This window comes from Salvelinus alpinus, chromosome 23 (assembly GCF_045679555.1).
Source record: "Salvelinus alpinus chromosome 23, SLU_Salpinus.1, whole genome shotgun sequence".
Taxonomy (NCBI): domain Eukaryota; kingdom Metazoa; phylum Chordata; class Actinopteri; order Salmoniformes; family Salmonidae; genus Salvelinus; species Salvelinus alpinus.
In genome coordinates, this window is record NC_092108.1 from 23,116,228 (window position 1) to 23,143,843 (window position 27,616).

Consider the following 27,616-nt stretch of genomic DNA (forward strand, 5'->3'; position numbering starts at 1 on the left):
ATTGTGGAGAGGTTGGAGTCTGTTTGATTGAGTGTGTGGACAGGTGTCTTTTATACAGGTAACGAGTTCAAACAGGTGCAGTTAATACAGGTAATGAGTGGAGAACAGGAGGGCTTCTTAAAGAAAAACTAACAGGTCTGTGAGAGCCGGAATTCTTACTGGTTGGTAGGTGATCAAATACTTATGTCATGTAATAAAATGCAAATTAATTACTTAAAAATCATACAATGTGATTTTCTGGATTTTTGTTTTAGATTTCGTCTCTCACAGTTGAAGTGTACCTATGATAAAAATTACAGACCTCTACATGCTTTGTAAGTAGGAAAACCTGCAAAATCGGCAGTGTATCAAATACTTGTTCTCCCCACTGTATGCTTCTTATTTTTTTTCCGCAATGGAGTATTTCTTTCTTGACTTATGATTTTAATTTTACTGTATTTTAACAGTTTCCTTATCTATTCTGTACAATTGATCTAACATACAGTACAGTAGTACAAATAAGACTCTTCCTTTGCATATGCAAAAAATATATGTACTGTATGTTTGCATTTTTACTGTATTTGTGCTTACAGTATGCTGTTTGACTATGTATCGAGTCATGTTGTAATATAAAAAAAATACATTTATGTTCCTTTCTTGTTTGAGTACACACAAACAATATACAGTGTAACAACAAAATCATAGTCTTTACAATGAAATTGGTTCTGAGAATAGTGTTATGAATATGTCACATTAGTGTGATGTCGGTAGTCACTAAATTAGATTAATTTGATGTGTGTGTGTGTTTCATTTTGAGCATAGAGTACATGATTTTGATTGCTGTGTTTAATTCTGCAAGATGTCTGTGGGGTTTGGGGAAATTGGCTAACTGTTTTGTGTTTAAAGTTTTGAGTACCTGAGATGTAGTTTCAGCAAATGTGTGTTAACTGGGAAAAACTGTAATTAGTATAGCCTTGTTGATTGAAATGTATGATTGCAAATTGGTCTAGAACTTAGTCTATGACTGCGAACTACAAATAAATGCTAATATGACTACTACTTTCCCGATATAAGCCTTGTAGAAGTCTTTAAACAGCTTGGAAAATTCCAGAAAATGATGTCATGGCTTCAGAAGCTTCTGATAGGGTAATTGACATAATTTGAGTCAATTGGAGGTGTACCTGTGGATGTATTTCAAGGCCTACCTTCAAACTCAGTGCCTCTTTGCTTGACATCATGGGAAAATCAAAAGAAATCAGCCAAGACCTCAGAAAAATATTGTAGACCTCCACAAGTCTGGTTCATCCTTGGGAGAAATTTCCAAACGCTTGAAGGTACCACGTTCATCTGTACAAACAATCATACGCAAGCATAAACAAAATGGGACCACGCAGCCATCATACCGCTCAGGAAGGAGACGCATTCTGTCTCGTAGAGATGAACGTACTTTGGTGCGAAAAGTGCAAATCAATTCCATAACAACAGCAAAGGACCTTGTGAAGATGCTGGAGGAAATAGGTACAAAAATATCTATATATACATATACACTGCTCAAAAAAATAAAGGGAACACTAAAATAACACATCCTAGATCTGAATGAATGAAATATTCTTATTAAATACTTTTTTCTTTACATAGTTGAATGTGCTGACAACAAAATCACACAAAAATGATCAATGTAAATCAAATTTATCAACCCATGGAGGTCTGGATTTGGAGTCACACTCAAAATTAAAGTGGAAAACCACACTACAGGCTGATCCAACTTTGATGTAATGTCCTTAAAACAAGTCAAAATGAGGCTCAGTAGTGTGTGTGGCCTCCACGTGTCTGTATGACCTCCCTACAATGCCTGGGCATGCTCCTGATGAGGTGGCGGATGGTCTCCTGAGGGATCTCCTCCCAGACCTGGACTAAAGCATCCGCCAACTTCTGGACAGTCTGTGGTGCAACGTGGTGTTGGTGGATGGAGCGAGACATGATGTCCCAGATGTGCTCAATTGGATTCAGGTCTGGGGAACGGGCGGGCCAGTCCATAGCATCAATGCCTTCCTCTTGCAGGAACTGCTGACACACTCCAGCCACATGAGGTCTAGCATTGTCTTGCATTAGGAGGAACCCAGGGCCAACCGCACCAGCATATGGTCTCACAAGGGGTCTGAGGATCTCATCTCGGTACCTAATGGCAGTCAGGCTACCTCTGGCGAGCACATGGAGGGCTGTGCGGCCCCCCAAAGAAATGCCACCCCACACAATGACTGACCCACCGCCAAACCGGTCATGCTGGAGGATGTTGCAGGCAGCAGAACGTTCTCCACGGTGTCTCCAGACTCTGTCACGTCTGTCACATGTGCTCATGTGCTCAGTGTGAACCTGCTTTCATCTGTGAAGAGCACAGGGCGCCAGTGGCGAATTTGCCAATCTTGGTGTTCTCTGGCGAATGCCAAACGTCCTGCACGGTGTTGGGCTGTAAGCACAACCCCCACCTGTGGACGTCGGCCCTCATACCACCCTCATGGAGTCTGTTTCTGACCGTTTGAGCAGACACATGCACATTTGTGGCCTGCTGGAGGTCATTTTGCAGGGCTCTGGCAGTGCTCCACCTGCTCCTCCTTGCACAAAGGCGGAGGTAGCGGTCCTGCTGCTGGGTTGTTGCCCTCCTACGGCCACCTCCAAGTCTCCTGATGTACTGGTCTGTCTCCTGGTAGCGCCTCCATGCTCTGGACACTACGCTGACAGACACAGCAAACCTTCTTGCCACAGCTCGCATTGATGTGCCATCCTGGATGAGCTGCACTACCTGAGCCACTTGTGTGGGTTGTAGACTCCGTCTCATGCTACCACTAGAGTGAAAGCACCGCCAGCATTCAAAAGTGACCAAAACATCAGCCAGGAAGCATAGGAACTGAGAAGTGGTCTGTGGTCACCACCTGCAGAACCACTCCTTTATTGGGGGTGTCTTGCTAATTGCCTATAATTTCCACCTTTTGTCTATTCCATTTGCACAACAGCATGTGAAATTTATTGTCAATCAGTGTTGCTTCCTAAGTGGACAGTTTGATTTCACAGAAGTGTGATTGACTTGGAGTTACATTTTGTTGTTTAAGTGTTCCCTTTATTTTTTTGAGCAGTGTATATATATATACAAGAGTCCTATATCGACATAACCTGAAAGGCCACTCAGTAAGGAAGAAGCCACTGCTCCAAAACCGCCATAAAAAAGACAGACTACGGTTTTCAACTGCACATGGGGACAAAGATAGTACTTTTTGGAGAAATGTCCTCTGGTCTGATGAAACAAAAATATAACTGTTTGACCATAATGACCATCGTTATGTTTGGAGGAAAAAGTGGGAGACTTGCAATCCGAAGAACACCATCCCAACCGTGAAGCACGGGGGTGGCAGCATCATGTTGTGGGGGTGCCTTGCTGCAGGAGGGACTGGTGCACTTCACAAAATAGATGGAATCATAAGGGAGGAAAATGATGTGGATATATTGAAGCAACATCTCAAGACATTAGTCAGGAAGTTAAAGCTTGGAAGCAAATGGGTCTTCCAAATGGACAATGACCCCAAGCATACTTCCAAAGTTGTGGCAAAAGGGCTTAAGGACAACAAAGTCAAGGTATTGGAGTGGCCATCACAAAGCCCTGACCTCAATCCCATATAAAATGTGTGGGCAGAACTGAAAAAGCGTGTGTGAGCAAGGAGGCCTACAAACCTGACTCAGTTACACCAGCTCTGTCAGGAGGAATGGGCCAAAATTCACCCAACTTATTGTGGGAAGCTTGTGGAAGGCTACCCGAAACATTTGACCCAAGTTCAACAATTTAAAGGCAATGCTACCAAATACTAATTGAGTGTATGTAAACTTCTGACCCACTGGGAATGTGATGAAAGAAATAAAAGCTGAAATAAATAATTCTCTCTATTATTCTGACATTTCACATTCTTAAAATAACGTGGTGATCCTCACTGACCTAAGACAGGGAATTTTTACTTGGATTAAATGTCAGGAATTGTGAAAAACTGAGTTTAAATGTATTTGGCTAAGGTGTATGTAAACTTCCGACTTCAACTCTATATAACACAAGGAATAAATACATAATGAGTAACGATAACTTAGCTATATACACGGGATACCAGTCCCGACTCGATGTGCAGGGGTACAAGGTAATAGAGGTAGATACGTACAGTACATTTAACCAGGGCAAGGTGACCGGAAGCATGACCGAATACAAACAGTGTAGCTATTCTCTCCGCAAGGCAATCAAACAGGCTAAGTCCCAGTACAGAGACAAAATCGAGTCGCAATTCAACAGCTCAGACACAAGAGGTATGTGGCAGGGTCTACAGTCAATCACGGATTACAAAAAGAAAACCAGCCCCGTCGCGGACCAGGATGTCTTGCTCCCAGACAGGCTAAACAACTTTTTTGCCCGCTTTGAGGACAATACAGTGCCACTGACACGGCCCCCTACCAAAACCTGCGGGCTCTCCTTCACTGCAGCCGAGGTGAGTAAAACATTTAAACGTGTTAACCCTCGCAAGGCTGCAGGCCCAGACGGCATTCCCAGCCGCGTCCTCAGAGCATGCGCAGACCAGCTGGCTGGTGTGTTTACGGACATATTCAATCAATCCTTATCCCAGTCTGCTGTTCCCACATGCTTCAAGAGGGCCACCATTGTTCCTGTTCCCAAGAAAGCTAAGGTAACTGAGCTAAACGACTACCGCCCCGTAGCACTCACTTCCGTCATCATGAAGTGCTTTGAGAGACTAGTCAAGGACCATATCACCTCCACCCTACCGGACACCCTAGACCCACTCCAATTTGCTTACCGACCCAATAGGTCCACAGACGACGCAACCACACTGCACACTGCCCTAACCCATCTGGACAAGAGGAATACCCATGTGAGAATGCTGTTCATCGATTACAGCTCAGCATTTAACACCATAGTACCCTCCAAACTCGTCATCAAGCTCGAGACCCTGGGTCTCGACCCCGCCCTGTGCAACTGGGTCCTGGACTTCCTGACGGGCCGCCCCCAGGTGGTGAGGGTAGGTAACAACATCTCCACCCCGCTGATCCTCAACACTGGGGCCCCACAAGGGTGCGTTCTGAGCCCTCTCCTGTACTCCCTGTTCACCCACGACTGCGTGGCCATGCACGCCTCCAACTCAATCATCAAGTTTGCGGATGACACTACAGTGGTAGGCTTGATTACCAACAACGACGAGACGGCCTACAGGGAGGAGGTGAGGGCCCTCGGAGTGTGGTGTCAGGAAAATAACCTCACACTCAACGTCAACAAAACAAAGGAGATGATTGTGGACTTCAGGAAACAGCAGAGGGAGCACCCCCCTATCCACATCGACGGGTCAGTAGTGGAGAAGGTGGAAAGTTTTAAGTTCCTCGGTGTACACATCACGGACAAACTGAATTGGTCCACCCACACAGACAGCGTTGTGAAGAAGGCGCAGCAGCGCCTCTTCAACCTCAGGAGGCTGAAGAAATTCGGCTTGTCACCAAAAGCACTCACAAACTTCTACAGATGCACAATCGAGAGCATCCTGTCGGGCTGTATCACCGCCTGGTACGGCAACTGCTCCGCCCACAACCGTAAGGCTCTCCAGAGGGTAGTGAGGTCTGCAGAACGCATCACCGGGGGCAAACTACCTGCCCTCCAGGACACCTACACCACCCGATGTCACAGGAAGGCCATAAAGATCATCAAGGACAACAACCACCCAAGCCACTGCCTGTTCACCCCGCTATCATCCAGAAGGCGAGGTCAGTACAGGTGCATCAAAGCAGGGACCGAGAGACTGAAAAACAGCTTCTATCTCAAGGCCATCAGACTGTTAAACAGCCACCACTAACATTTAGCGGCCGCTGCCAACATACTGACTCAACTCCAGCCACTTTAAAAATGGGAATTGATGGAAATTATGTAAAAATGTACCACTAGCCACTTTAAACAATGCCACTTAATATAATGTTTACATACCCTACATTACCCATCTCATATGTATATACTGTACTCTATATCATCTACTGCATCTTGCCATCTTTATGTAATACATGTACCACTAGCCACTTTAAACTATGCCACTTTATGTTTACATACCCTACAGTACTCATCTCATATGTATATACCGTACTCTATACCATCTACTGCATCTTGCCATGCCGTTCTGTACCACCACTCATTCATATATCTTTATGTACATATTCTTTATCCCTTTACACTTGTGTGTGTGTATAAGGTAGTAGTTGTGGAATTGTTAGGTTAGACTACTTGTTGGTTATTACTGCATTGTCGGAACTAGAAGCACAAGCATTTCGCTACACTCGCATTAACATCTGCTAACCATGTGTATGTGACTAATAAAATTTGATTTGATTTGATTACATATAGGTAGGGGTAAAGTGACTAGGCAGCAGAACATATAATAAACAGCAGCAGTGTATGTGATGAGTCAAAAGATTTAGTGCAAATAGTATCAATGCAGCTAGTCCGGGTAGCTATTTGGTTAACTATTTAGCAGTCTTATGGCTTGGATGTAGAAGCTGTTCAGGGTCCTGCTGGTTCCAGACTTGGTACCTCGGTATCGCTTGCCATGCGGTAGCAGAGAGAACAGTCTATGACTTGGGTGACTGGAGTCTTTGACAATGTTTTGAGCCTCTGACACCACCTGGTATAGAGGTCCTGGATGGCAGGACCTCTATCTACTAGGCTATACGCACTTGCGGTCAGTTGCCATACCAAGCGGTGATGCAGCCAGTCAAGATGCTCTCAATGGTGAAGCTGTAGAACCTTTTCATAATCTGAGGGCCCATATCAAATATGTTCTGCCTCCTGAGTGGGAAGAGACGTTGTTGTGCCTTCTTCACAACTGTGTTGGTGTGTGTGGACCATATTAATTCCTTAATGATGTGGACACCAAAGACCTTGAAGCTCTCAACCCACTCCACTACAGCCCCGTCGATGTGGATGGGGGCGTGCTCACCCCTCTGTTTCCTGTAGTCCACGATCAGCTTCTTTGTTTTGCTGACGTTGAGGGAGAGGTTGTTGTCCTGGCACCACATTGCCAGGTCACTGACCTCCTCCCTATAAGCTGTCTCATCGTTGTCGGCGATCAACCCTACCACCGGCGTGTTGTCGGCAAACTTAATGGTGTTGGAGTTGTGCGCGGACACACAGTCTTGTGTAAACAGGGAGTACAGGAGGGGACTAAGCACGCACCTGAGGGCCCCCCGTGTTGAGGGTCAGCATGGCAGATGTTTTGTTGCCTACCCTCATCACCTGGATGCGGCCCGTCAGGAAGTCCGTCAGAGTGCTACGGGGCGATAGTCATTTAGACAGGTTCTCCAGGAAAGACTGTGACCCGAATCCAGTGACATGCCTGCCATATTTCAAGTTTGCTAATGCTGCATGGATGTCTGCTTTCAAGTATAATGTGTAGGCAGGTAGCTTAGCGGTAAAGAGTGTTGGGCCAGTAACCAAAAGGTCGCTGGTTTGAATCCCTGAGCCGAATAGGTGAAAAAAAATATGTTGATGTGCCCTTGAGCAAGGCACGTAACCCTAATTGCTCCTGTAAGTCGCTTTGGATAAGAGCATCTGCTAAACTTACATAAAATGTAAAATATGTATTGGAGGTGGAGAGTTATCAATCTCGACATACAATGCCATATGTGTTTGTCGTTGGATTATCAAGTTGGTGGGGTAGATCATTAATTAAAGGTCCCCAGTCTATGTGTAGTGGAGCCCCTCTCTACCACACCCCTTCACATGTTGCAGCAAAACACAGCCATTATTTTTTCCTCTCCCAGAATGCACCTTGCTGTGCAGTGACGACGAAGACAACAACAAAACACAGCTGCAGAGTAGGGTGTTAGCTTGCTAGCTGACGTTACTTGAAATAAACCTTAAGTCTTGTCACATAACCCTGGGCAAAAAAAGATACCCGTAACAAACCATGCACATGTGTAGTTACATAGCAATATGAATCAATCGTAAAAACTAGGATTGAGTCAGACTAGCTAATCATTCCACACAGCTAGCTAGATTTTCGGCTAGCTTTCTAAATCCAGCTAGCTATTAACGTTAGCTAAATCGATGCCGTTAAAGCTAAACCAAGCTAGCCAGCTAAGTTAGCGTGCTACCGGTAGCTCGCCAAAGCGGAGGAGGAGATGGTATTAAACAAAAAAGGTAAGAGTTTGTCTTATTGTTAGACACATGTCAGTCATGTAACATTTATGTAAATAGGAGAGGGCACTTTGCGGACCCATTCACTTTCATGGTTGTAAACTTGCAGAAATATAACGCTAGTTAGTTAGCCAACGTTAGCTAAACTAGCTAACAGTAGGTAGTGATTAGGCAACGTCTGCCAACGCTAAGTTGTTGAGAAGCGTCAGAGAAAATTGATTTAAGACATTTATTAGTTAGTTCATTAACCAAATAGCTATTTCGATATAAATGTGTCTTTAGTTCGTACTTTTCTTTGCCTTTTATTTAGTCCAACCTTGACTTCAAGCTAGCTGGCTAACGTTAGCTACTAACGTTAATGGTCTATTACGCAAGTATAGCGAGCTAACGTTAAAGCTTGCTAGCCACGGCCGACGGTGTCAAGGCTTCGTATTTGATCGGCGGAGAGGCATACGGTCATGTTTCACATGTAGACAAATCATTGTTTTTTTTCCCGCTGGTGCGTACCGGGGCGTATTTCCAATGTTTTTACGTGTCTGTTGTGTTTGGCTGATCAAACCTCTAATTTAGTTGGCAGCTAGCCATATTGCTTGTTGTTTCTAGACCAGTTTCAATGTGAGACAGGCGTACTCAGTCTTGTTTACAATGTAGTTCGCCGACGTTAGCGTTTGCTTGCTAGCTAGTAGCCACCATGACTCAGCCTGTAGCTAAACCCCCTGACTGCCTATTTAGTGAGTGTGTCCAAATGTAAATCTTGCCTGATAATAATTTTGCTGGACAATGAACGTTTGCCCAACTAGGAAAGTAGCAGCGTCTATTCACTTTGGAACAAGCCAGATGCTGTCAAATTGAAATAAACATTATTTAGTTGAGTTCAACAACTACTGAATTAGTTTAGGTTAGAAGCTTCACATGTGTGGCTGCTTTTTAGTTATCTTCTCAGTAAGGCCCGAGGGTGTGTGGTATATGGAAAATAGACCAGGCTAAGGGCTGTTCTTAATCGCGAAACAACGCGGAGTGCCTGGACACAGCCCTTAGCGATGGTATATTGACCATATATCACAAACCCCTGAGGTGCCTTATTGTTATTATTAACTGGTTACCAACGTAATTAGACCAGTAAATATAAATGTTTTGTCATATACCACGACTGTCAGCCAATCATTCAGGTCTCGAATCATCCAGTTTGTAATTATATTTTGGGAATTAGTTTTCTTATCAGTACAGGACCACTGTCTTTCAAAGAAAATTAGCTCGAGATTGTGATTTATGTGTCAATAAATGTCTTTGGTAGACTTGAACGAATTGTCTAAAATTTAAGGTAGCTTCCAGTAGTATAAATAGTAAACAGTATAGAAAATCATAACCAAAAGTAAATACCTAGCTATTGTAAATACCTTTTTTATTTTATTTCTATTTTTTTAAATCTTCACAGGGTGGTGTTGAATGACTAAATGATCAAGATAAAAGAGTGTGAAGATCGCTGGAGGATTCAACATGAAGTTGTATGTGTTCCAGGTCAACAATGGAAGCACTCTGACATTTGACACAGAGCTTGCTGTCCAAACGTAAGACCCATTTATTTAATCTTTCAGATTATCCTTATCCATTTTCTACTAGTCTCTATGGAAAATGTAATTTGTGCGGAAATTAAAACATTCTCTGAACCTGTCTTCTTGCAGAGTGTTGGACCTCAAACATGCCATCCAGGTCAAGTACAAGATTGCAACCCAGCATCAAGTCCTGGTTGTCAATGGAGGGGAGTGTATGGTTGCAGAGAGGCGTGTCTGCAGCTACAGTGCTGGCACGGTAAATTTTGGAATGATTGTGTGTTTTTGGAGGTGATTGTGTGTTTTTGGTGGGGATTGTGTTGTAGAAAGGAGCTGGTTTTGACTTGATTGATGGCAGTATTCTGATGCAAAAAAAAAAGGACGTCATAATTCCAGATGTGTTCTGTTCAAGAGTCTTGACACATTGTTTTTGTTTCCCAGGACACCAACCCCATATTCCTGTTCAACAAAGAGATGATTTTGTGTGACCGGGCTCCGACTATCCCCAAAACCACATTCTCTATTGAGAATGAGATGGAGCTCAAGGTGGAGGAGTCACTAATGATGCCAGCAGTCTTTCACACCGTTGCCTCGCGAACACAACTTGCTGTGGTAAATGTTTTGTTGCTTTCTGGTCTAGTTACTACTTTCTCAAAATAAGCCATCAATGTCGCTCTACCTTGTTTTACCATACTCAATATTACAAAAAGGGTATTTTATTTTTTATTCAACCTATATTTAACTAGGTAAGTCAGTTAAGAACAAATTCTTATTTACAATGACGGCCTACCAAAAGGCAAAAGGCCTCCTGTGGGGATGGGGGCTGGGATTAAAAAATATACACGGCTCAAAAAAATAAAGGGAACACTTAAACAACACAATGTAACTCCAGGTCAATCACACTTCTGTGAAATCAAACTGTCCACTTAGGAAGCAACACTGATTGACAATAAATTTCACATGCTGTTGTGCAAATGGAATAGACAAAAGGTGGAAATTATAGGCAATTAGCAAGACACCCCCAATAAAGGAGTGGTTCTGCAGGTGGTGACCACAGACCACTTCTCAGTTCCTATGCTTCCTGGCTGATGTTTTGGTCACTTTTGAATGCTAGCGGTGCTTTCACTCTAGTGGTAGCATGAGACGGAGTCTACAACCCACACAAGTGGCTCAGGTAGTGCAGCTCATCCAGGATGGCACATCAATGCGAGCTGTGGCAAGAAGGTTTGCTGTGTCTGTCAGCGTAGTGTCCAGAGCATGGAGGCGCTACCAGGAGACAGGCCAGTACATCAGGAGACGTGGAGGAGGCCGTAGGAGGGCAACAACCCAGCAGCAGGACCGCTACCTCCGCCTTTGTGCAAGGAGGAGCAGGAGGAGCACTGCCAGAGCCCTGCAAAATGACCTCCATCAGGCCACAAATGTGCATGTGTCTGCTCAAACGGTCAGAAACAGACTCCATGAGGGTGGTATGAGGGCCCGACGTCCACAGGTGGGGGTTGTGCTTACAGCCCAACACCGTGCAGGATGTTTGGCATTTGCCAGAGAACACCAAGATTGGCAAATTCGCCACTGGCGCCCTGTGCTCTTCACAGATGAAAGCAGGTTCACACTGAGCACATGTGACAGACGTGACAGAGTCTGGAGACGCCGTGGAGAACGTTCTGCTGCCTGCAACATCCTCCAGCATGACCGGTTTGGCGGTGGGTCAGTCATGGTGTGGGGTGGCATTTCTTTGGGGGGCCGCACAGACCTCCATGTGCTCGCCAGAGGTAGCCTGACTGCCATCAGGTACCGAGATGAGATCCTCAGACCCCTTGTGAGACCATATGCTGGTGCGGTTGGCCCTGGGTTCCTCCTAATGCAAGACAATGCTAGACCTCATGTGGCTGGAGTGTGTCAGCAGTTCCTGCAAGAGGAAGGCATTGATGCTATGGACTGGCCCGCCCGTTCCCCAGACCTGAATCCAATTGAGCACATCTGGGACATCATGTCTCGCTCCATCCACCAACGCCACGTTGCACCACAGACTGTCCAGGAGTTGGCGGATGCTTTAGTCCAGGTCTGGGAGGAGATCCCTCAGGAGACCATCCGCCACCTTATCAGGAGCATGCCCAGGCATTGTAGGGAGGTCATACAGGCACGTGGAGGCCACACACACTACTGAGCCTCATTTTGACTTGTTTTAAGGACATTACATCAAAGTCAGATCAGTCTGTAGTGTGGTTTTCCACTTTAATTTTGAGTGTGACTCCAAATCCAGACCTCCAATGGTTGATAAATTTGATTTCCATTGATCATTTTTGTGTGATTTCGTTGTCAGCACATTCAACTATGTAAAGAAAAAAGTATTTAATAAGAATATTTCATTCATTCAGATCTAGGATGTGTTATTTTAGTGTTCCCTTAATTTTTTTGAGCAGTGTATATATATAGGACAAAACACACATCACGACAAGAGAGACAACACAACACTACATAAAGAGAGACCTAAAATAACATAGCAAGGCAGCAACACATGACAACACAGCATGGTAGCAACACAACATGGTACAAACATTATTGGGCACAGACAACAGCACAAAGGGCAAGAAGGTAGATACAACAATACATCACGTGAAGCAGCCACAACTGTCAGTAAGAGTGTCCATGATTGACTCTTTGAATAAAGAGATTGAGATCAAACAGTCCAGTTTGAGTGTGTGTTTGCAGCTCGTTCCAGTCGCTACCTGCAGCGAACTGAAAAGAGGAACGACCCAGGGATGTGTGTGCTTTTGGGACCTTTAACAGAATGTGACTGGCAGAACGGGTGTTGTATGTGGAGGATGAGGGCTGCAGTAGGTATCTCAGATAGGGGGGAGTGAGGCCTAAGAGGGTTTTGTAAATAAGCATCAACCAGTGGGTCTTGCGACGGGTATACAGAAATGACCTGTTTACAGAGGAGTATAGAGTGCAGTGATGTGTCCTATAAGGAGCATTTGCGGTGTCAGAGGAAGGCCCTAAAAATTGTCAAAGACCCCACCCACCCCAATCATAGACTGTTCTCTCTACTACCGCATGGCAAGCGGTACCGGAGTGCAAAGTCTAGGACAAACAGGTAATCAAATGGCTACCCGGACTATTTGCATTGTGTGCCCCCCCCGAACCCCTCTTTTTACGCTGCTGCTACTCTCTGTTTATCATATATGCATATATGATATGCATATATGCTATTCAACTATTCATGTACATACTACCTCAATTGGCCCGACCAACCAGTGCCCCCGCACATTGGCTTACCTGGCTATCTGCATTGTGTCCCACCCGCCAACCCCTCTTTTACGCTACTGCTACTCTCTGTTCATCATATATGCATAGTCACTTTAACCATGTCTACATGTACATACTACCTCGATCAGCCTGACTAACCGGTGTCTGTATGTAGCCTTGCTACTTTTATAGCCTCACTACTGTATATAGCCTGTCTTTTTACTGTTGTTTTATTTCTTTACTTACCTATTGTTCACCTAATACCTTTTTTGCACTATTGGTTAGAGCCTGTAAGTAAGCATTTCACTGTAAGGTGTTGTATTCAGCGCACGTGACAAATAAACATTGATTTGATTTGGTGGCAAATCTGATGGCTGTATGGTGAAGAACATGTAGCCGCTCGAGAGCAACCTTACCTGCGATCTGTAAATTATGTCTCCGTAATCTAGCATGGGTAGGATGGTCATCTGAATCAGGGTTAGTTTGGCAGCTGGGGTGAAAGAGGAGCGATTACGATAGAGGAAACCAAGTCTAGATTTAACTTTAGCCTGCAGCTTTGAAATGTGCTGAGAGAAGGGCAGTGTAGCTAATCAAGTGTAGGATTGTTTTGGCATTTTTAGTGTGATCAAACTTCTGAATACCTTTTTATTATGCTTCTCTAGGAAATGTTTGAAGTTGCCAAGAAACTTTGCTCTTTCTGCGAACGCCTGGTTCACGATGAACACCTCCAACACCAAGGCTGGGCTGCCATCATGGCCAACCTGGATGACTGCACGCTGTCCTATCAGAAGCTACTGTGGAAATTTGACACAGCATACATGAATTATCAACAAGACTTTGAGGATATCAAATTGAAACTGACAAAGTAAGTGACTCCCTGCATAAATTTTAAGTTCAATGCAATTGGAAAGGGGGGGGGGGGAATAATGGAATTTGGATGTGTTGGCCTGCTGTGATACTTCAGTCAATAGGTTCAATTTCAATTAATTATTCAGGTTAAATGAATGTATCTCACAGATAGGGCTGTATCAGGTTATAGATCTCTGTGTGGCATACCACATCAGCTAATTATGTTCATTACATTTGAGTCATTTAGCAGACACTCTTATCCAGACTGACTTACAGTACTAAGTGCATACATTTTCATATTATATATTTTTTCTTTCATACTGGTCCCCATGGGAATCAAACCCACAACTCTGGTGTTGCAAGGGCCATGCTCTACCAACTGAGACACACTCTTTCTCTGTCTCTCTCGGTCTGTCTGTCTGTCTCTCTCGGTCTCGCTCTCTCTCGGTCTTGCTCTCACTCAGTCTGTCTCTCTCTCGGTCTGGTTGTGTGTGTGTCCTCCCCCTGCCACACTTGCATTAATGAATCTGTATCCAAAGATGTAAATCTATATTCTATGGTTGTGAACTGAGATTTGGCATGTCTTTTTCTAGACTGGGGACAGCAGTCTCAGTCATGGCCAAGATCCCCCTACTGGAGTGTCTGACCCGCCACAGCTACAGAGAATGTCTAGGGAAGTCCTGCTCCACTCCAGCCAAGGACTCCGATGAGACCGAGGACGAGAAGTCCACTGACTCTGTGCTCTGCCCCACCCCCACCGAAACACAAAGGAGCTCCACCAAGTTACCTATGTCAGTTTGTGCTCCGGGGGCGGGGGGCTCACCCAACACCGCCCAAGCCCAGGAAAGCAGTGAGATGACTGACAGTAGTGGGCTGAGGGCAGCCCTTCAGGAGGCAGACTCTCCAGAGAGGGCCAACCCCCCGTCCTTCAACGTCACACTGCTGGACTGGATCAACGTTCAAGACCGGCCCAATGACGTGGAATCAGTTGTGAGGAAATGCTTTGACTCCATCAATAGGGTAAGTCACTGTTGTTTGTGTCTGTATGTTGACTTTACTGTGCCTGTCTGTATTTGTGTATGTGTGACTGAATAGGCCTCTGTGGCCTTGCCATGACTCCACAGTGTAATTCTTTATAAACATGAGTCCACGGTCAGTTATGAGAGTTTATTCAGAAACAGTTCGGATGGAGCCACATCATCCTTTCTATTTCAGCTCGACCAACGGATCATTCAACCATTCTTGTCGGAATGTCGAGACACGATAGCCAAACTGGATAATCAGAACATGAAAGCCATCAAAGGGCTTGAGGACAGGTTATACGCTCTAGACCAAATGATCGCAAGCTGTAACAAGTTGGTCAATGAACAGAAGGAACTTGCTCAGGTAAACAAAATAAATCTTATCTAAATTATGTTATTGTACCAAATGCCAATAGTGAATAAAACACTGCATAGAAATGTGCCTAATCATTCAAATGCCTACTTGATAAAATGATGTACTGTATGTATACGGCAATCAAGCTTTTAGTTGAAAATGTGTTCATGAAATCTAACTAAACTCCCCTATTAATCAATCTATTGGCTGTTAGGGATTTCTGGCCAATCAGAAGCGTGCTGAGAACCTGAAGGATACGTCCGTGCTGCCTGACCTGTGTCTTAGTCACGCCAACCAGCTGATGATCATGCTGACCAACCACCGGAAGCTGCTGGACATAAAACAGAAGTGCACCACTGCCAAACAGGAACTGGCGAACAACCTACAGGTTCGACTCAAGTAAGACATCTGTTCATCTGTGTCATTTTTTATTAAGATGTTCTCCGTGCATCTTCATCCCAGAAGCCAGAAAACATACTGCTGAAAATCCCTTGAGCAATGAAATTAACCAAATTGCTCTACTGAATCCAGATGTGTAACTGGTCAAATACAGCCATTGAAAGCACGAAACGAACTAAGCTAACACTGTAGAAATAATGGTAACTTAGCCAAGCTAAAGCATCCTGACCACTGTGAATGTAGATGGTGCTGCTATGTGATGCTGCACGCGGATCAGGATGGAGAGAAGCTGCAGGCCTTGCTGAGGCTGCTGACAGAGCTGATGGAGAGGGTCCGGGTGGTGGACGCCCTCAGCACCGTGCCTCAGATGTACTGCCTGGCCGTGGTGGAGGTGGTCCGCAGGAAGATCTTCATAGGCCACTACAGAGAGGTCAGAGCACAGAACCATCATGTGACCACTTCTCAAAACCCAATCCCAACCCACATCTCCCCTCAGTTCCAACTTGCAGACCTAAAACAAGCCTCAACCTCCAGCCGGGCCTATAGATATGCGGCGAAACTCAAAATAGTGCTCTTCTGTTCTTCTCTCTCTCTCCTCAGTGGGCCTGTGCTCTCGTGAAGGATGGAAAACGTCTCTATGAGACTGAGAAGTATAAAAGGGAAACGTTTGGCAAGTTGTTCAGTAAGTTCCTTTATTTAATTAAAAAAAAAATATATCTCATTTGATGATATTTAACGAGTGTCCCCTCTGAAATTAACATACATTCATTCCTACCAACAGCTGAGCTGACATAAAGCTCTGTGATCCTCTTTGCAGGGAAATCTTTTCTCAGAAATCGCTTGTTTAGAGGACTTGACTCATGGCCCCCCACTTCATTTTGCGTAAGTAGTCAGTCAATTGTGTATTTTAAAAAAAAATATCGATTTAATTGCCATAATATTGTAATCCAATCCATTTCTCATGTTTTTGTTGTTTATCCCTCTTTTATCGTGTTAGACGCGAAAGCCCAGAAAGTTTGACTTTGAGCTTCCAGATATTTCCCTTGGTGACCTGCAGTACTTAAAGACCTGTTGTCCTACAGAGGTGCAGCCTTTCCTCAGGTAGGCTGTGGTTTCCCTCTCGTGCATAGTGGAGCAATTACCAGGCATGCCTGCCTTATGTTTTAGTTAACTTGTGAACACTTGGCTGTATTATCTGTTGCGATATGCAGTGCAATAACCCAATATGCAGTGCAATAAACCTGCTACTTTTCCCCAGGCTTCCAACACTGTGTGACTTTGAGCCTTTGCACCAGCACGTGGAGATGCTTCAACAGTTGGTGCTAGCTACTCAAGCTGCCAGTGTGGACGAGATGTCTCGAACTATCACTGACTTGCTGAGCGAACAAAGGGTAATCACAATCTACAATGGAATATGCACTGGAAATAATCCAAAAGCACAGAGATCACTGTCCCTTAATTGCATATTCTTCACTCACTCCCCTTCTAATTTCTGTTCCTCCAGGTGTCGTGCAGCCAGAGTGCTCAGAGATCCACGGCAGCGGTGACCCCGTTAACCACGCGGTCCAACAGCACCCCGGGGACCACCTTTACCTCCTCCATGACCCCATCCTCTCTCAGTCTCCCGGGCCCACTCTGCCAGCCCCTCCCTGGCCACGGCCCCACCATGCTGGAGGACCTGTCTCCAGACAGCATCGACGCTCAAACCTTTGACTTTGAGACCATTGGCCACCCCAACATGGACCCTGTCCTGCAGCAGGCCGGTTCCCTGGACCTGGACTCCCTGGCTGAGAGCCCCGAGTCAGACTTCATGTCGGCGGTCAACGAGTTTGTGATTGAAAACTCGCCCACCCCCATCAGCGACCCCACCAGCCCAGGGATGATGGTGGAGTCGCTGTACTCTTCGGTCATCAACGCTATCGACAGCAAGCGCATGCATGACACCACCACTTTAGAGAGGGAGAACTCCAAGATAGCCGCGCTAAAGCTGAGCATGGAGAAGTACCGCACTGCTGCCGAGGAGTCCCAGACCAACCTGCGGAGCGTCAAGGATGACCTGTACCGCCACAGAGACCTGCTGCTGAAGGAGCAGCGAGACTTTGGTTTCGCCCTGAAGACCATGACCATTGAGGTGCGCAACATGGTGGACACCATCCGTAAGAGAGAGGAGGAGGAGCACCAGGCCGAGCTCCTCTCCCTGCAGCAGGACCACGAGAATCAGCTTCAGGCCCTGATGGAAGAGAACCAGGTCAACAAGAACATTGTGAAAGACGTGCAGCGGGCCATGCTGGAACTGGAGGGGCTGCTGGAGCACAAGAAGAAGGAGCTCACCCAGTTGGAGGTCGAGAGAGAGGACTGGGCCGAGGCAGAGAACGGACACACTCAAACAGCCAGGGTCCTGGAGCAGAAGATCAGCGATCAGGCCCAAGAGGTGCAGACCCTGGCTGCCTCCAGAGACTCCCTGGCCAGCCAGCTGGAGACGCTGCACATTGAGATCGAGCGCGGCCAGCAGAAGATCCGCCAGGAGCTGGAGGGGGCCAAGCAGTCCCACCTGCAGGAGCTGGAGGAGAGGATGAGGCACCAGCACCAGGCCCAGCTAGATACCCTGGCCCGGGAGAACCAGGAGGCCCTGGAGCATCTGGCCACAGAGAACAGGGCCAAGCTGAGCGAGGTCACTGACCTGCACACCGCCACCCTGACAGAGAGGGACTGCCAGCTGAGGGACCTGGAGGCCCGGGTCATCGAGCTGGCTGACCTGCGCTGCAAGCTGGAGGTGGAGCTGGCCCTGAAGGAGTCTGAGACGGAGGAGGTGAGGCTGCTGTACGAGGAGGCCAAGCAGGGGCAGCAGGAGGCCAATGTGGGGAAGGCCACCGTGGAGGCTGAGACCCAGTCCCTCAGCGAACAGCTAGCCCAGGTTAACAGGCAGCTGCAGGCCAAGAACGAGGAGTACGAGACGGACCTGGCTGAGCTGAGGAGGCTGATGGAGAAGGACCAGTGTATCTCTGAGTTGGTGGACAGGCACGAGGAGGAGAGGAACCAGCTCCACAGAGAGCTGACTGCCCTGCAGCAGCAGACCCTGGACACCGAGAGGAGCCAAGTTGAGCAGCTGCAGAACCTCCAGCGAGACCTCGACCTGCAGACAGTGGCACTGTGCGAAGATAAGGAGAAGCAGCGGGGGAGTTCTGAGGAGCAGGAACAACACTTAAGGACTGTTATCTACGATTTGCAGGTGGAGAACGACCTGCTCGCCAAAAGAATAGAGCAAGACACACAAACAGCCCAGGAACGTTTGGAGAAAGAGAAGGCCTTGAAGGCTGCTGTACCAGATGTCTTTAAGGACTTAAAGCAACAGAAGGTGGAAATGGAGAAAAGACTGTTAGACAAAATTAGACAACTTGAATGTGACCTTCAGGAAAGACAATCCTCTGAAAGGTAAGAGCTGATGAATGCCCCACTGCTCTCTACTTGCATTAAACAGTGATTTGCTATAAAAATGTCATTCGCCCTGTAATGAACAAGGTAACTATTTATACAGATCATTATTAGCTGTGACATTAGCTTCTCCATGTGATATACTGTATCTAATATAGCAAACATTTGAGTGAATCCCACCCAGACTTCAGCCTGTGTTGACTTCAGTGAGCTGTAGTATACGCTGAAAATAGCACTTTTGTAATGTGGCATAGCTGCATTTTGGGTTGGGGTACCACTAAGTGCAATGTTTACATAATGAAAAAAGGGCCTGTGTTAAATGCTAGGGGAAACCAGCGCTTGTACCGTGTACTGTGTCAAGCGTGCATGTGGTTGGATGTTTTTGACATACCTGTTGCCAAAGGGATTAACATGAGTTTAAGTTGTGAGGAGTTCGTTTTTATTTTGACCTGGTGTGTGTGTGTGTCTGCCTGCCTGCCTGTGTCTCTGTCTGTCTGCCTGTGTCTCTGTCTGTCTGCCTGTGTCTCTGCCTGCCTGTCTTTGTCTCTGTCTGCCTGCCTGTCTTTGTCTCTGTCTGCCTGCCTGCCTGCGTCTCTGTCTCTGTCTGCCCGTGTCTCTCTGTCTGCCCGTGTCTCTCTGTCTGCCCGTGTCTCTCTGCCTGCCCGTGTCTCTCTGCCTGCCCGTGTCTCTCTGCCTGCCCGTGTCTCTCTGCCTGCCCGTGTCTCTCTGCCTGCCCGTGTCTCTCTGCCTGCCCGTGTCTCTGTCTGCCTGCTACTTGTGTCTGTCTGCCTGTTACTTGTGTCTGTGTGTGTCCCTCAGAGAGGCAGGGTTGTCGGAGGTACAGACAGAGGGTCGGGGGTCTGATGCAGGGGCTCCTCTCTCCCTGGACTCTGCATTGCAGGAGCATCTGCAGCAGGAGACTGCCTCGCTGCACACCCAGCTAGAGCTCCTGGAGAGGAGGAAGAACGAGGAGATGCAGAACCTCAAGACCTCCCTCATTGCAGAACAACAGGTCAGTGTTAGGCTAGTCTTCCCCAGATCTTCAGAAGGTTCCTCTGTCAATATTGACCAGCACCAAATCTAGGAGCAGCACCTAGATACACTACAATTTAAATCCTATAGTCTGTCGTTTGCCTGCCTGAAATGTTTAGCTTTTATCTAATTGTTAGCCAAATGTTTCAGTTTTTTAGCGTTTGTCTCCAATTAGCTTTCCATTAAGTAGGTCTAATTGTGATCCACTGGCAACTGCAAACAAACTGACCGCTAGTGACCAATATCTAAAATTCTTCAAATACTCCATTACATCACTACTACTAAGTCTTAGTCACCCCATAATGAAGCAGGTCTGTGGGGCAGTATGTGTGTATTATAATTAGAGCACAATGTTCTCATGTCGTCTTGCTTGCTGGGGAGCAGTCCAAATGGGAATATGATACTGGTCACTGTGTGTGACCCTCTTGGTGGAACGTGGTTAGGCCTAAACCATGTTGTTGGGAGAAAAAGCGGTTAGAACAAGTCAAACATTGGTGAGAACACATTCTGCCTCACAAATATATATTTTTTTTTACTATTTTTATAAATTATTATTATAATCATAGATTTTGCTACCAAGCCTAAGGTCCTCCGAGCTAGCCTAAGGTCCTCCGAGCTAGCCTAAGGTCCTCCGAGCTAGCCTAAGGTCCTCCGAGCTAGCCTAAGGTCCTCCGAGCTAGCCTAAGGTCCTCCGAGCTAGCCTAAGGTCCTCCGAGCTAGCCTAAGGTCCTCCGAGCTAGTCCTCCGAGCTAGCCTAAGGTCCTCCGAGCTAGCCTAAGGTCTTATGTTAAAGTGAGCAGGCTTGATTGTGGTCTATTGTTCTGAGCCATGACTCAACCCTCAGTTGACTCACTGAGCCTGTCACCTGTCTGGTAGTTCTTTGTCCTCTGTGACTGCCTCACTGTGTGTTAACTTACCTCCCAGACAATGCAGTAGCAGTATCTGAAAGCCTTCATTTCCCCCTCCTCCCTCCCCAGACTAACTTCAACACTGTGCTGACGAGAGAAAAGCTGAAAAAGGAACAGATCATCAATGATCTGACAGAGAAGCTGCGGAAGGTTACCCAGCAACAGGAGAAGGACAAAGGTACAGGACAGACAGACACGTACAGCTATGGCACTGAGAGAACGGAAGGATTTCTGCCTTCTGAAAACTTAATGTGCTGGATATACTGAAACTAGATTGCATTTTCTATGCTGTTATTGGTTTGTGGTTCGTTCAATCCTTGAATATGTTGGTTGATTGTATTGAAAGTCAGTCTTGCTGCAGTCCAGTCATGCTGATATGTTCACTGTGTCTCCAGGTCTAATAGAGACACTGTCTGAAGACCGGGCCATCGTCATGCAGGAGAAGAAGCAGTTGGAGGAGGACCTGAACCGGCTGCGCAGCACCGCCCTGGTGTCCTCGGCCTACTACAGCCCTAACCTCTTAGCTCTGGAGCCCACTGGAGCCGGGCCTGGACCTGGGCTTTGTCCTGGTCCTGGGACTGAAGTTGAGGTTGGGGCTGGAGCCTGCTACTCGGAGCCCTTCCTTGACACAGACAGACTGGCCTCTGTGGCCGCCATCAGAGAGGACGACAAGGTGGACTCAGCTGTGGAGGCCAGTATGGTGACCGTACAGTAAGCATCTCCCAAACATAAATAGTCCAATAAACAGTGACTCATAATAACCCCCTAACATCGCAATGAATCTGTCATTTTATAGAAATAAGTTAAGCTTTGACAGATCTACTTGTCAAAATATTTGTCTAATGGTACTTGTTTAAACTTGGAGACTTATTTGGTTGAACTGAGGACAGTGACGGCCTTTGAAAGGCATTAGACCAATTTATGAATAGAAGTTGTAAGCTGTCAAAGAATAATGTTGAAGATAGTAGTAGCATGTCAGTTTTAATGTGTAAAAGATTAAGAAGGATGTTGAAAGTACTTGTTTGAGATAGCCAGACAAGGATGGACAACGTGAGGACAAATAAGACAGAACAAGGGAGGCTAGGATTAGAAAATGTAAGTTATTTATTTATTTTTACTTTTAACTACAATCTAGCAGGCTAGCAATCATTATTACCCCAGAGAAGTTCACTCTAAATTCATATTTATGCTTGTTGAATCTTCATATTTCAGAGTAAGAATTTGTTTGAATGATTCTCAAATGTGTTAAAAGCTGTCACCACAGTGATCTGATTATTCATCCGTTGTTTCCTTATCAGCGATAACATCCTGATGATGTCCGAGGAGAAACAGCGGATACTGTTACTTGAGAGGGTGAGTAGACACCTCTATGACATAATCTTCTAAATGGAACCGGAGGAAGTTGGGCTCATTGAATGAGGAATTACAATACTAAGAGGATCTAAACTCAGCAACAAAAAGAAACGTCCTCTCACTGTCAACTGCGTTTATTTTCAGCAAACTTAACGTGTGTAAATATTTGTATGAACATAAGAATCAACAAGTGAGACATAAACTGAACAAGTTCCACAGACATGTGACTAACAGAAATTGAATAATGTGTCCCTGAACAAAGGGGGGGGTCAAAATCAAAAGTAACAGTCGGTATCTGGTGTGGCCACGAGCTGAATTAAGTACTGCAGTGCATCTCCTCCTCATGGACTGCACCAGATTTGCCAGTTCTTGCTGTGAGATGTTACCCCGCTCTTCCACCAAGGCACCTGCAAGTTCCCGGACATTTCTGCGGGGAATGGCCCTAGCCCTCACACTCCGATCCAACAGGTCCCATACGTGCTCAATGGGATTGAGATCTGGGCTCTTGGCTGGCCATGGCAGAACACTGACATTCCTGTCTTGCAGGAAATCACGCACAGAACGAGCAGTATGGCTGGTGGCATTGTCATGCTGGAGGGTCATGTCAGGATGAGCCTGCAGGAAGGGTACCACATGAGGTAGGAGGATGTCTTCCCTGTAACACACAGCATTGAGATTGCCTGCATTGACAACAAGCTCAGTCCAATGATGCTGTGACACACCACCCCAGACCATGACGGACCCTCCACCTCCAAATCGATCCCGCTCCAGAGTACAGGCCTCGATGTAACGCTCATTCCTTCGACGATGAACGCATATCCGATCATCACCCCTGGTGAGACAAAACCGCGACAGTGAAGAGCACCTTTTGCCAGTCCTGTCTGGTCCAGCGACGGTGGGTTTGTGCCCATCTTTTGTGCCCGTCTGGTGAGGACTTGCCTTACAACAGGCCTACAAGCCCTCACTCCAGCCTCTCTCAGCCTATTGCGGACTGTCTGAGCACTGATGGAGGGATCGTGCGTTCCTGGTGTAACTCGGGCAGTTGTTGCCATCCTGTACCTGTCCCGCAGGTGTGATGTTCGGATGTACCGATTCTGTGCTGGTGTTACACGTGCTCTGCCACTGCGAGGACGATCAGCTGTCCGTCCTGTCTCCCTGTAGCGCTGTCTTAGGCGTCTCACAGTACGGACATTGCAATTTATTGCCATGGCCACATCTGCAGTCCTCATGCAGATGAGCAGGGACCCTGGGTATCTTTCTTTTGGCGTTTTTCAGTCAGTAGAAAGGCCTCTTTAGTGTCCTAAGCTTTCATAACTGTGACCTTAATTGCCTACCGTCTGTAAGCTGTTAGTGTCTTAACGACCGTTCCACAGGTGCATGTTCATTAATTGTTTATGGGTTCATTGAACAAGCATGGGAAACAGTGTTTAAACCCTTTACAATGGCGATCTGTGAAGTTATTTGGATTTTTACGATTGATCTTTGAAAGACAGATTTCTTTTTTTGCTGAGTTTATATGGGTTGTTCTAGAGTTTGTCCTGAGTTGTTTGTCCTAACGTGTGCTGTCATATTTCAGACTTTACATATGAAGGAAGAGGAAAACAAGCGCCTCAGTCAAAGACTGGTAGGTTTGATTCAATTTGATGACTGATTAGAAAATGTGGAAATGTTGCTGTTAATATAATGTGATTGTTTAACTGTTCTAGGGCAGATATACAACCAGATATTGCCATTTCTTGATACATACATTTTTTACATGGTTTCCATGTGTATAGTTGTCCCCCACGATGAAATCGGGGAGGGGACTGTGCATCTGTCTCTGTACGTTTGTACGTTAGTCACACGCAATATATCAGACAACACTGGCCCGATTTTGATAAAACTTGGGTGAATGATGCGTTTTGCCGTAGACATACGGCATTTACAAAATTACACTGATAGACCCAATGGAGGTGCTATAGGAATCAACTGAAATTCTAAACTTTCAGCATCCGTATCTCCTGTACCGTTTGAGCTTGAATTGTTGTCACTAATTGGCGCTGCATCATTTGTGGGGGACAGCATATTTACTATTGCCTTGTTACTTATGGATATACACTCATTGGCCAGTTTGTTGGGTACACCCATATTGTACTGGGTCGGACCCCCCTTTGCCTCCAGAACAGCCTGAATTCTTTGGGGCATGGAAACATTGCTCAATTGGTATCAAGCGACCTAACGTGTGCCAGGAAAACATTCCCCACATCATTACACTACTGCCACCAGCCTGTATCATTGACACCAGGCTGGATGGGGCCATGGACTCATGCTGCTTAGGCCAAATCCTGACTCTGTCATCAGCATCACGCAACAGGAACTGGGATTCTGTTTTTCTTTTCTTCAATTGTCCAGTGTTGGTGTTAGTGTGCCACTGGAGCGGCTTCTTCTTGTTTTTAGCTGATAGGAGTGGAACCCGGTGTAGTCGTCTGCTGTAATAGCCCGTCCGTGACAAGGACTGACGAGTTGTGCGTTCCAAGATGCTGTTCTGCACACCACTGTTGCACTGCGCTGTTATTTGCCCATTTGTGACCTGCCTGTTAGCTTACACGATTCTTGCCATTCTCCTTCGACCTCTCGTCAACGAGCTGTTTTTGCCCACAGGACTGCCGCTGAGTGGATGTTTTTTGTTTGTCGCACCATTCTCTGTAAACCCTAGACACTGTTGTGCGTGAAAAGCCCAGGAGGCCGGCAATTTCTGAGATACTGGAACCAGAGCACCTGCCACTGATGATCATACCATGCTCAAAAGTCACTTAGGTCACTCGTTTTGCCCATTCTAACGTTCACTCGAGCAGTAACTGAATGCCTCTCCTCCTGTCTGCCTGTGTTATATAGCAAGCCACGGCCACGTGACTTACTGTCTGTAGGAGCGAACCATTTTTATGAATGGGGTGGAGTACCTAATAAACTGTATTAGTGTATATCCCATTTGAATTCATTTAGCTTAGACACAGGTATTGTCAGTGTACCCCAGTCTATTTTACCCCAGCACCACTAGATGGCAGTAGCATCAAAGCTTATGTGGCCTGTCCAGCAGACCTAGGAGATTTCTGAGCCCTAACAGTAACTTCCTCCATCAAAAGGAAAATCAATACAGTCCTTCAGGCAGTTAAACATATTGCACCATTATTACACACATACCTTAAAAATAAGTACCAAAACGTGTATGTTCCAGCAAATACATTTCACGCCATACGGTGGTGGTATTGACAGCTGCCATGCAAAGATCAGTCAGACTAGGAAAGCATCCATGACCAGCAGTGTCAAGAAGATCATACTCACCATTACCTTTCTCTCTTTGTAGATGTCTCAAAGCATGTCCTCGGTGTCGTCACGGCATTCAGAGAAAATCGCCATCAGAGAGTAAGCTTATAAGATTGCCACAAGTGCTGATGTGTAGAGTGTGTAGATACAGTGCTTGTACGTTTTCTCCTTTGTAAAAAATGAAATGAGTTTTCTCCAGCAAATCTCAGTTTTTCATCAGTATGAACATCAAAGCTTTTTTATGTGTTTTTTATTTCATTTTTGTCTCTTAATATCTGGTTCATCCTTTTGTTGTATCTAGTATCTAGCACCATTTTGTGTCAAGGTTGACCTCTGTCCTTTTCAGTTTCCAGGTTGGTGACTTGGTTCTGATCATCCTAGATGAAAGGCATGACAACTATGTACTGTTCACCGTGGGTCCCACCCTGTACTTCCTCCACTCCGAGTCCCTCACTGCACTGGACCTCAAACCAGGTCAGACAATCACCATAGCCTATACTTAAAAAACAATATGTAGCTAAGTTATTATAGAATATTTAGTTACTAAGTTATAATATACAAAGTTATATACAATTTTAACTTTTGTTGCGTAGATACAAAGTTGCATACAATTATACAAATTTTTGTATAAATGAAGATATGTTTTGTCGAACAAGTTGTGCAAAAAACAAGCATTTATCTCCTCTTTACAAACTCTAAATATTGGTGAATTTATTAACTTGGACAACTGAATTGGAGTAAGCTATGTCAAAATGTTTGTGTGTATTGATTGTATTGGTTTTATTCTGTCAATCGCTGACAGATCCTATGTTTACTTCAGCATCAGGAGCCTCAAGACGCCCGTGGGTTCTTGGAAAAGTGATGGAGAAGGAATATTGCCAGGCGAAAAAGGTAATTAGTATATAGGTAATGAATTGTAATAGTCATTTAATAGTCCAGTAGTATAGCACAGTATCTTTTCTTAATATAGATTGTCATTAAAGAAGGTAAAATGATAATTATAATAGTAAATTAATAACCGACTAAAATAATCAACAATCAAAGGGTGACGTTTTAAAAACATGTATGTGGTGACTGTTTCCCTTAGGCTCAAAACCGCTTCAAAGTTCCTTTGGGCACCAAGTTCTACAGGGTGAAAGCTGTTTCATGGAACAAGAAAGTATAATATAGCCAAGTTATGATCTAAAATGTATGTTTATATTGCATAAAGTTTTAAATAGACTCTCACATCATTCATAAATACATCTCTTATCAACTTGAAAATGAAAAGAAAGATGATAATCAGGCTATTATTTGGGCTTTCAGTTCAACATCCCATCAACCCTCTCTCTTTTTAATCCAGAAGATTTGTTATTGTGGACCAAACGCTATTTCTTTATTAGGGCATGGCCCTAAACACTGGCAGAAAGCATTCATACCTGGGTGTAAATTGAACAAAAAGTATTTGGATGTTTATATATTTCATTCATTATCAGCATTTGTCCTCTTTGTGGAAAATACTGTATCATTACCAACAACAAATGCAAATATACATTTATTATAAATGTTTATGAAGGAATGTTCATGGCATGCATATTGATATATTTTCTTTGATTTCACTTATCCAGTTAAATGTCGTAGTTGGAAGTGTAGTCAATGCTGTTTGTTACTCACAGCGCAGTATGGCCCTGTGTTAATACTGACATGTACATTTTGGCCGACTGGTGAAAGCGGTCGTCATTGCAATCCTTGAAAATGCACTTTCAAAAAAACAATGCTTTTTGTTGATTCAAAAGGGAAGGAATTGTGCTGACAAATAAAATAAATACGTAAAAATGAACTACAACAGCTCAAAACTTCCCGCTGTCATAGAATATTGATATGTAGAAAGGAATACTTTGCTTGTGACTGTGTTTCATTACTGGATGACATTGTACATTACCCATCATTCAAATCACACAAGGAACAATAAATGACTGTATTGTAAAAGAATT

At 45.2% G+C, this 27,616-nt stretch overlaps 1 protein-coding gene across 2 annotated transcripts; it reads left to right on the forward strand.

Moving 5' to 3' along the window:
- Positions 1 to 7,819: 7,819 nt before the first annotated feature.
- On the forward strand, positions 7,820 to 27,611 carry LOC139550596 (RB1-inducible coiled-coil protein 1-like). 2 transcript variants are annotated; one of them, XM_071361570.1, is made up of 23 exons: positions 7,820 to 8,197; positions 9,630 to 9,762; positions 9,877 to 10,003; positions 10,186 to 10,356; positions 13,653 to 13,855; positions 14,433 to 14,859; positions 15,055 to 15,225; positions 15,431 to 15,615; positions 15,859 to 16,045; positions 16,216 to 16,297; positions 16,433 to 16,497; positions 16,613 to 16,716; positions 16,874 to 17,006; positions 17,120 to 19,047; positions 19,867 to 20,059; positions 21,057 to 21,165; positions 21,383 to 21,698; positions 22,286 to 22,340; positions 23,917 to 23,964; positions 25,684 to 25,742; positions 25,990 to 26,117; positions 26,446 to 26,534; positions 26,731 to 27,611. In XM_071361570.1, the coding sequence occupies exons 2-23, from the start codon at positions 9,692 to 9,694 to the stop codon at positions 26,806 to 26,808; spliced, it is 4,929 nt and encodes a 1,642-aa protein (XP_071217671.1). In that variant the 5' UTR covers positions 7,820 to 8,197; positions 9,630 to 9,691; the 3' UTR covers positions 26,809 to 27,611. The 2 variants fall into 2 exon arrangements, with proteins under 2 accessions (XP_071217671.1, XP_071217672.1); XM_071361571.1 differs by having other exon boundaries at positions 26,464 to 26,534.
- Positions 27,612 to 27,616: the final 5 nt, after the last annotated feature.

What these genes read in the sequence shown, in the direction of transcription:
- LOC139550596 (XM_071361570.1), top strand. Translation starts at nt 9,692, where the DNA reads ATGAAGTTGTATGTGTTCCAGGTCAACAATGGAAGCACTCTGACATTT. An exon ending in GCAGCTACAGTGCTGGCACG is followed by an intron (nt 10,004 to 10,185) that starts GTAAATTTTGGA and finishes TTTGTTTCCCAG; the next exon opens with GACACCAACCCCATATTCCT. An exon ending in GCCAGTATGGTGACCGTACA is followed by an intron (nt 21,699 to 22,285) that starts GTAAGCATCTCC and finishes TTTCCTTATCAG; the next exon opens with CGATAACATCCTGATGATGT.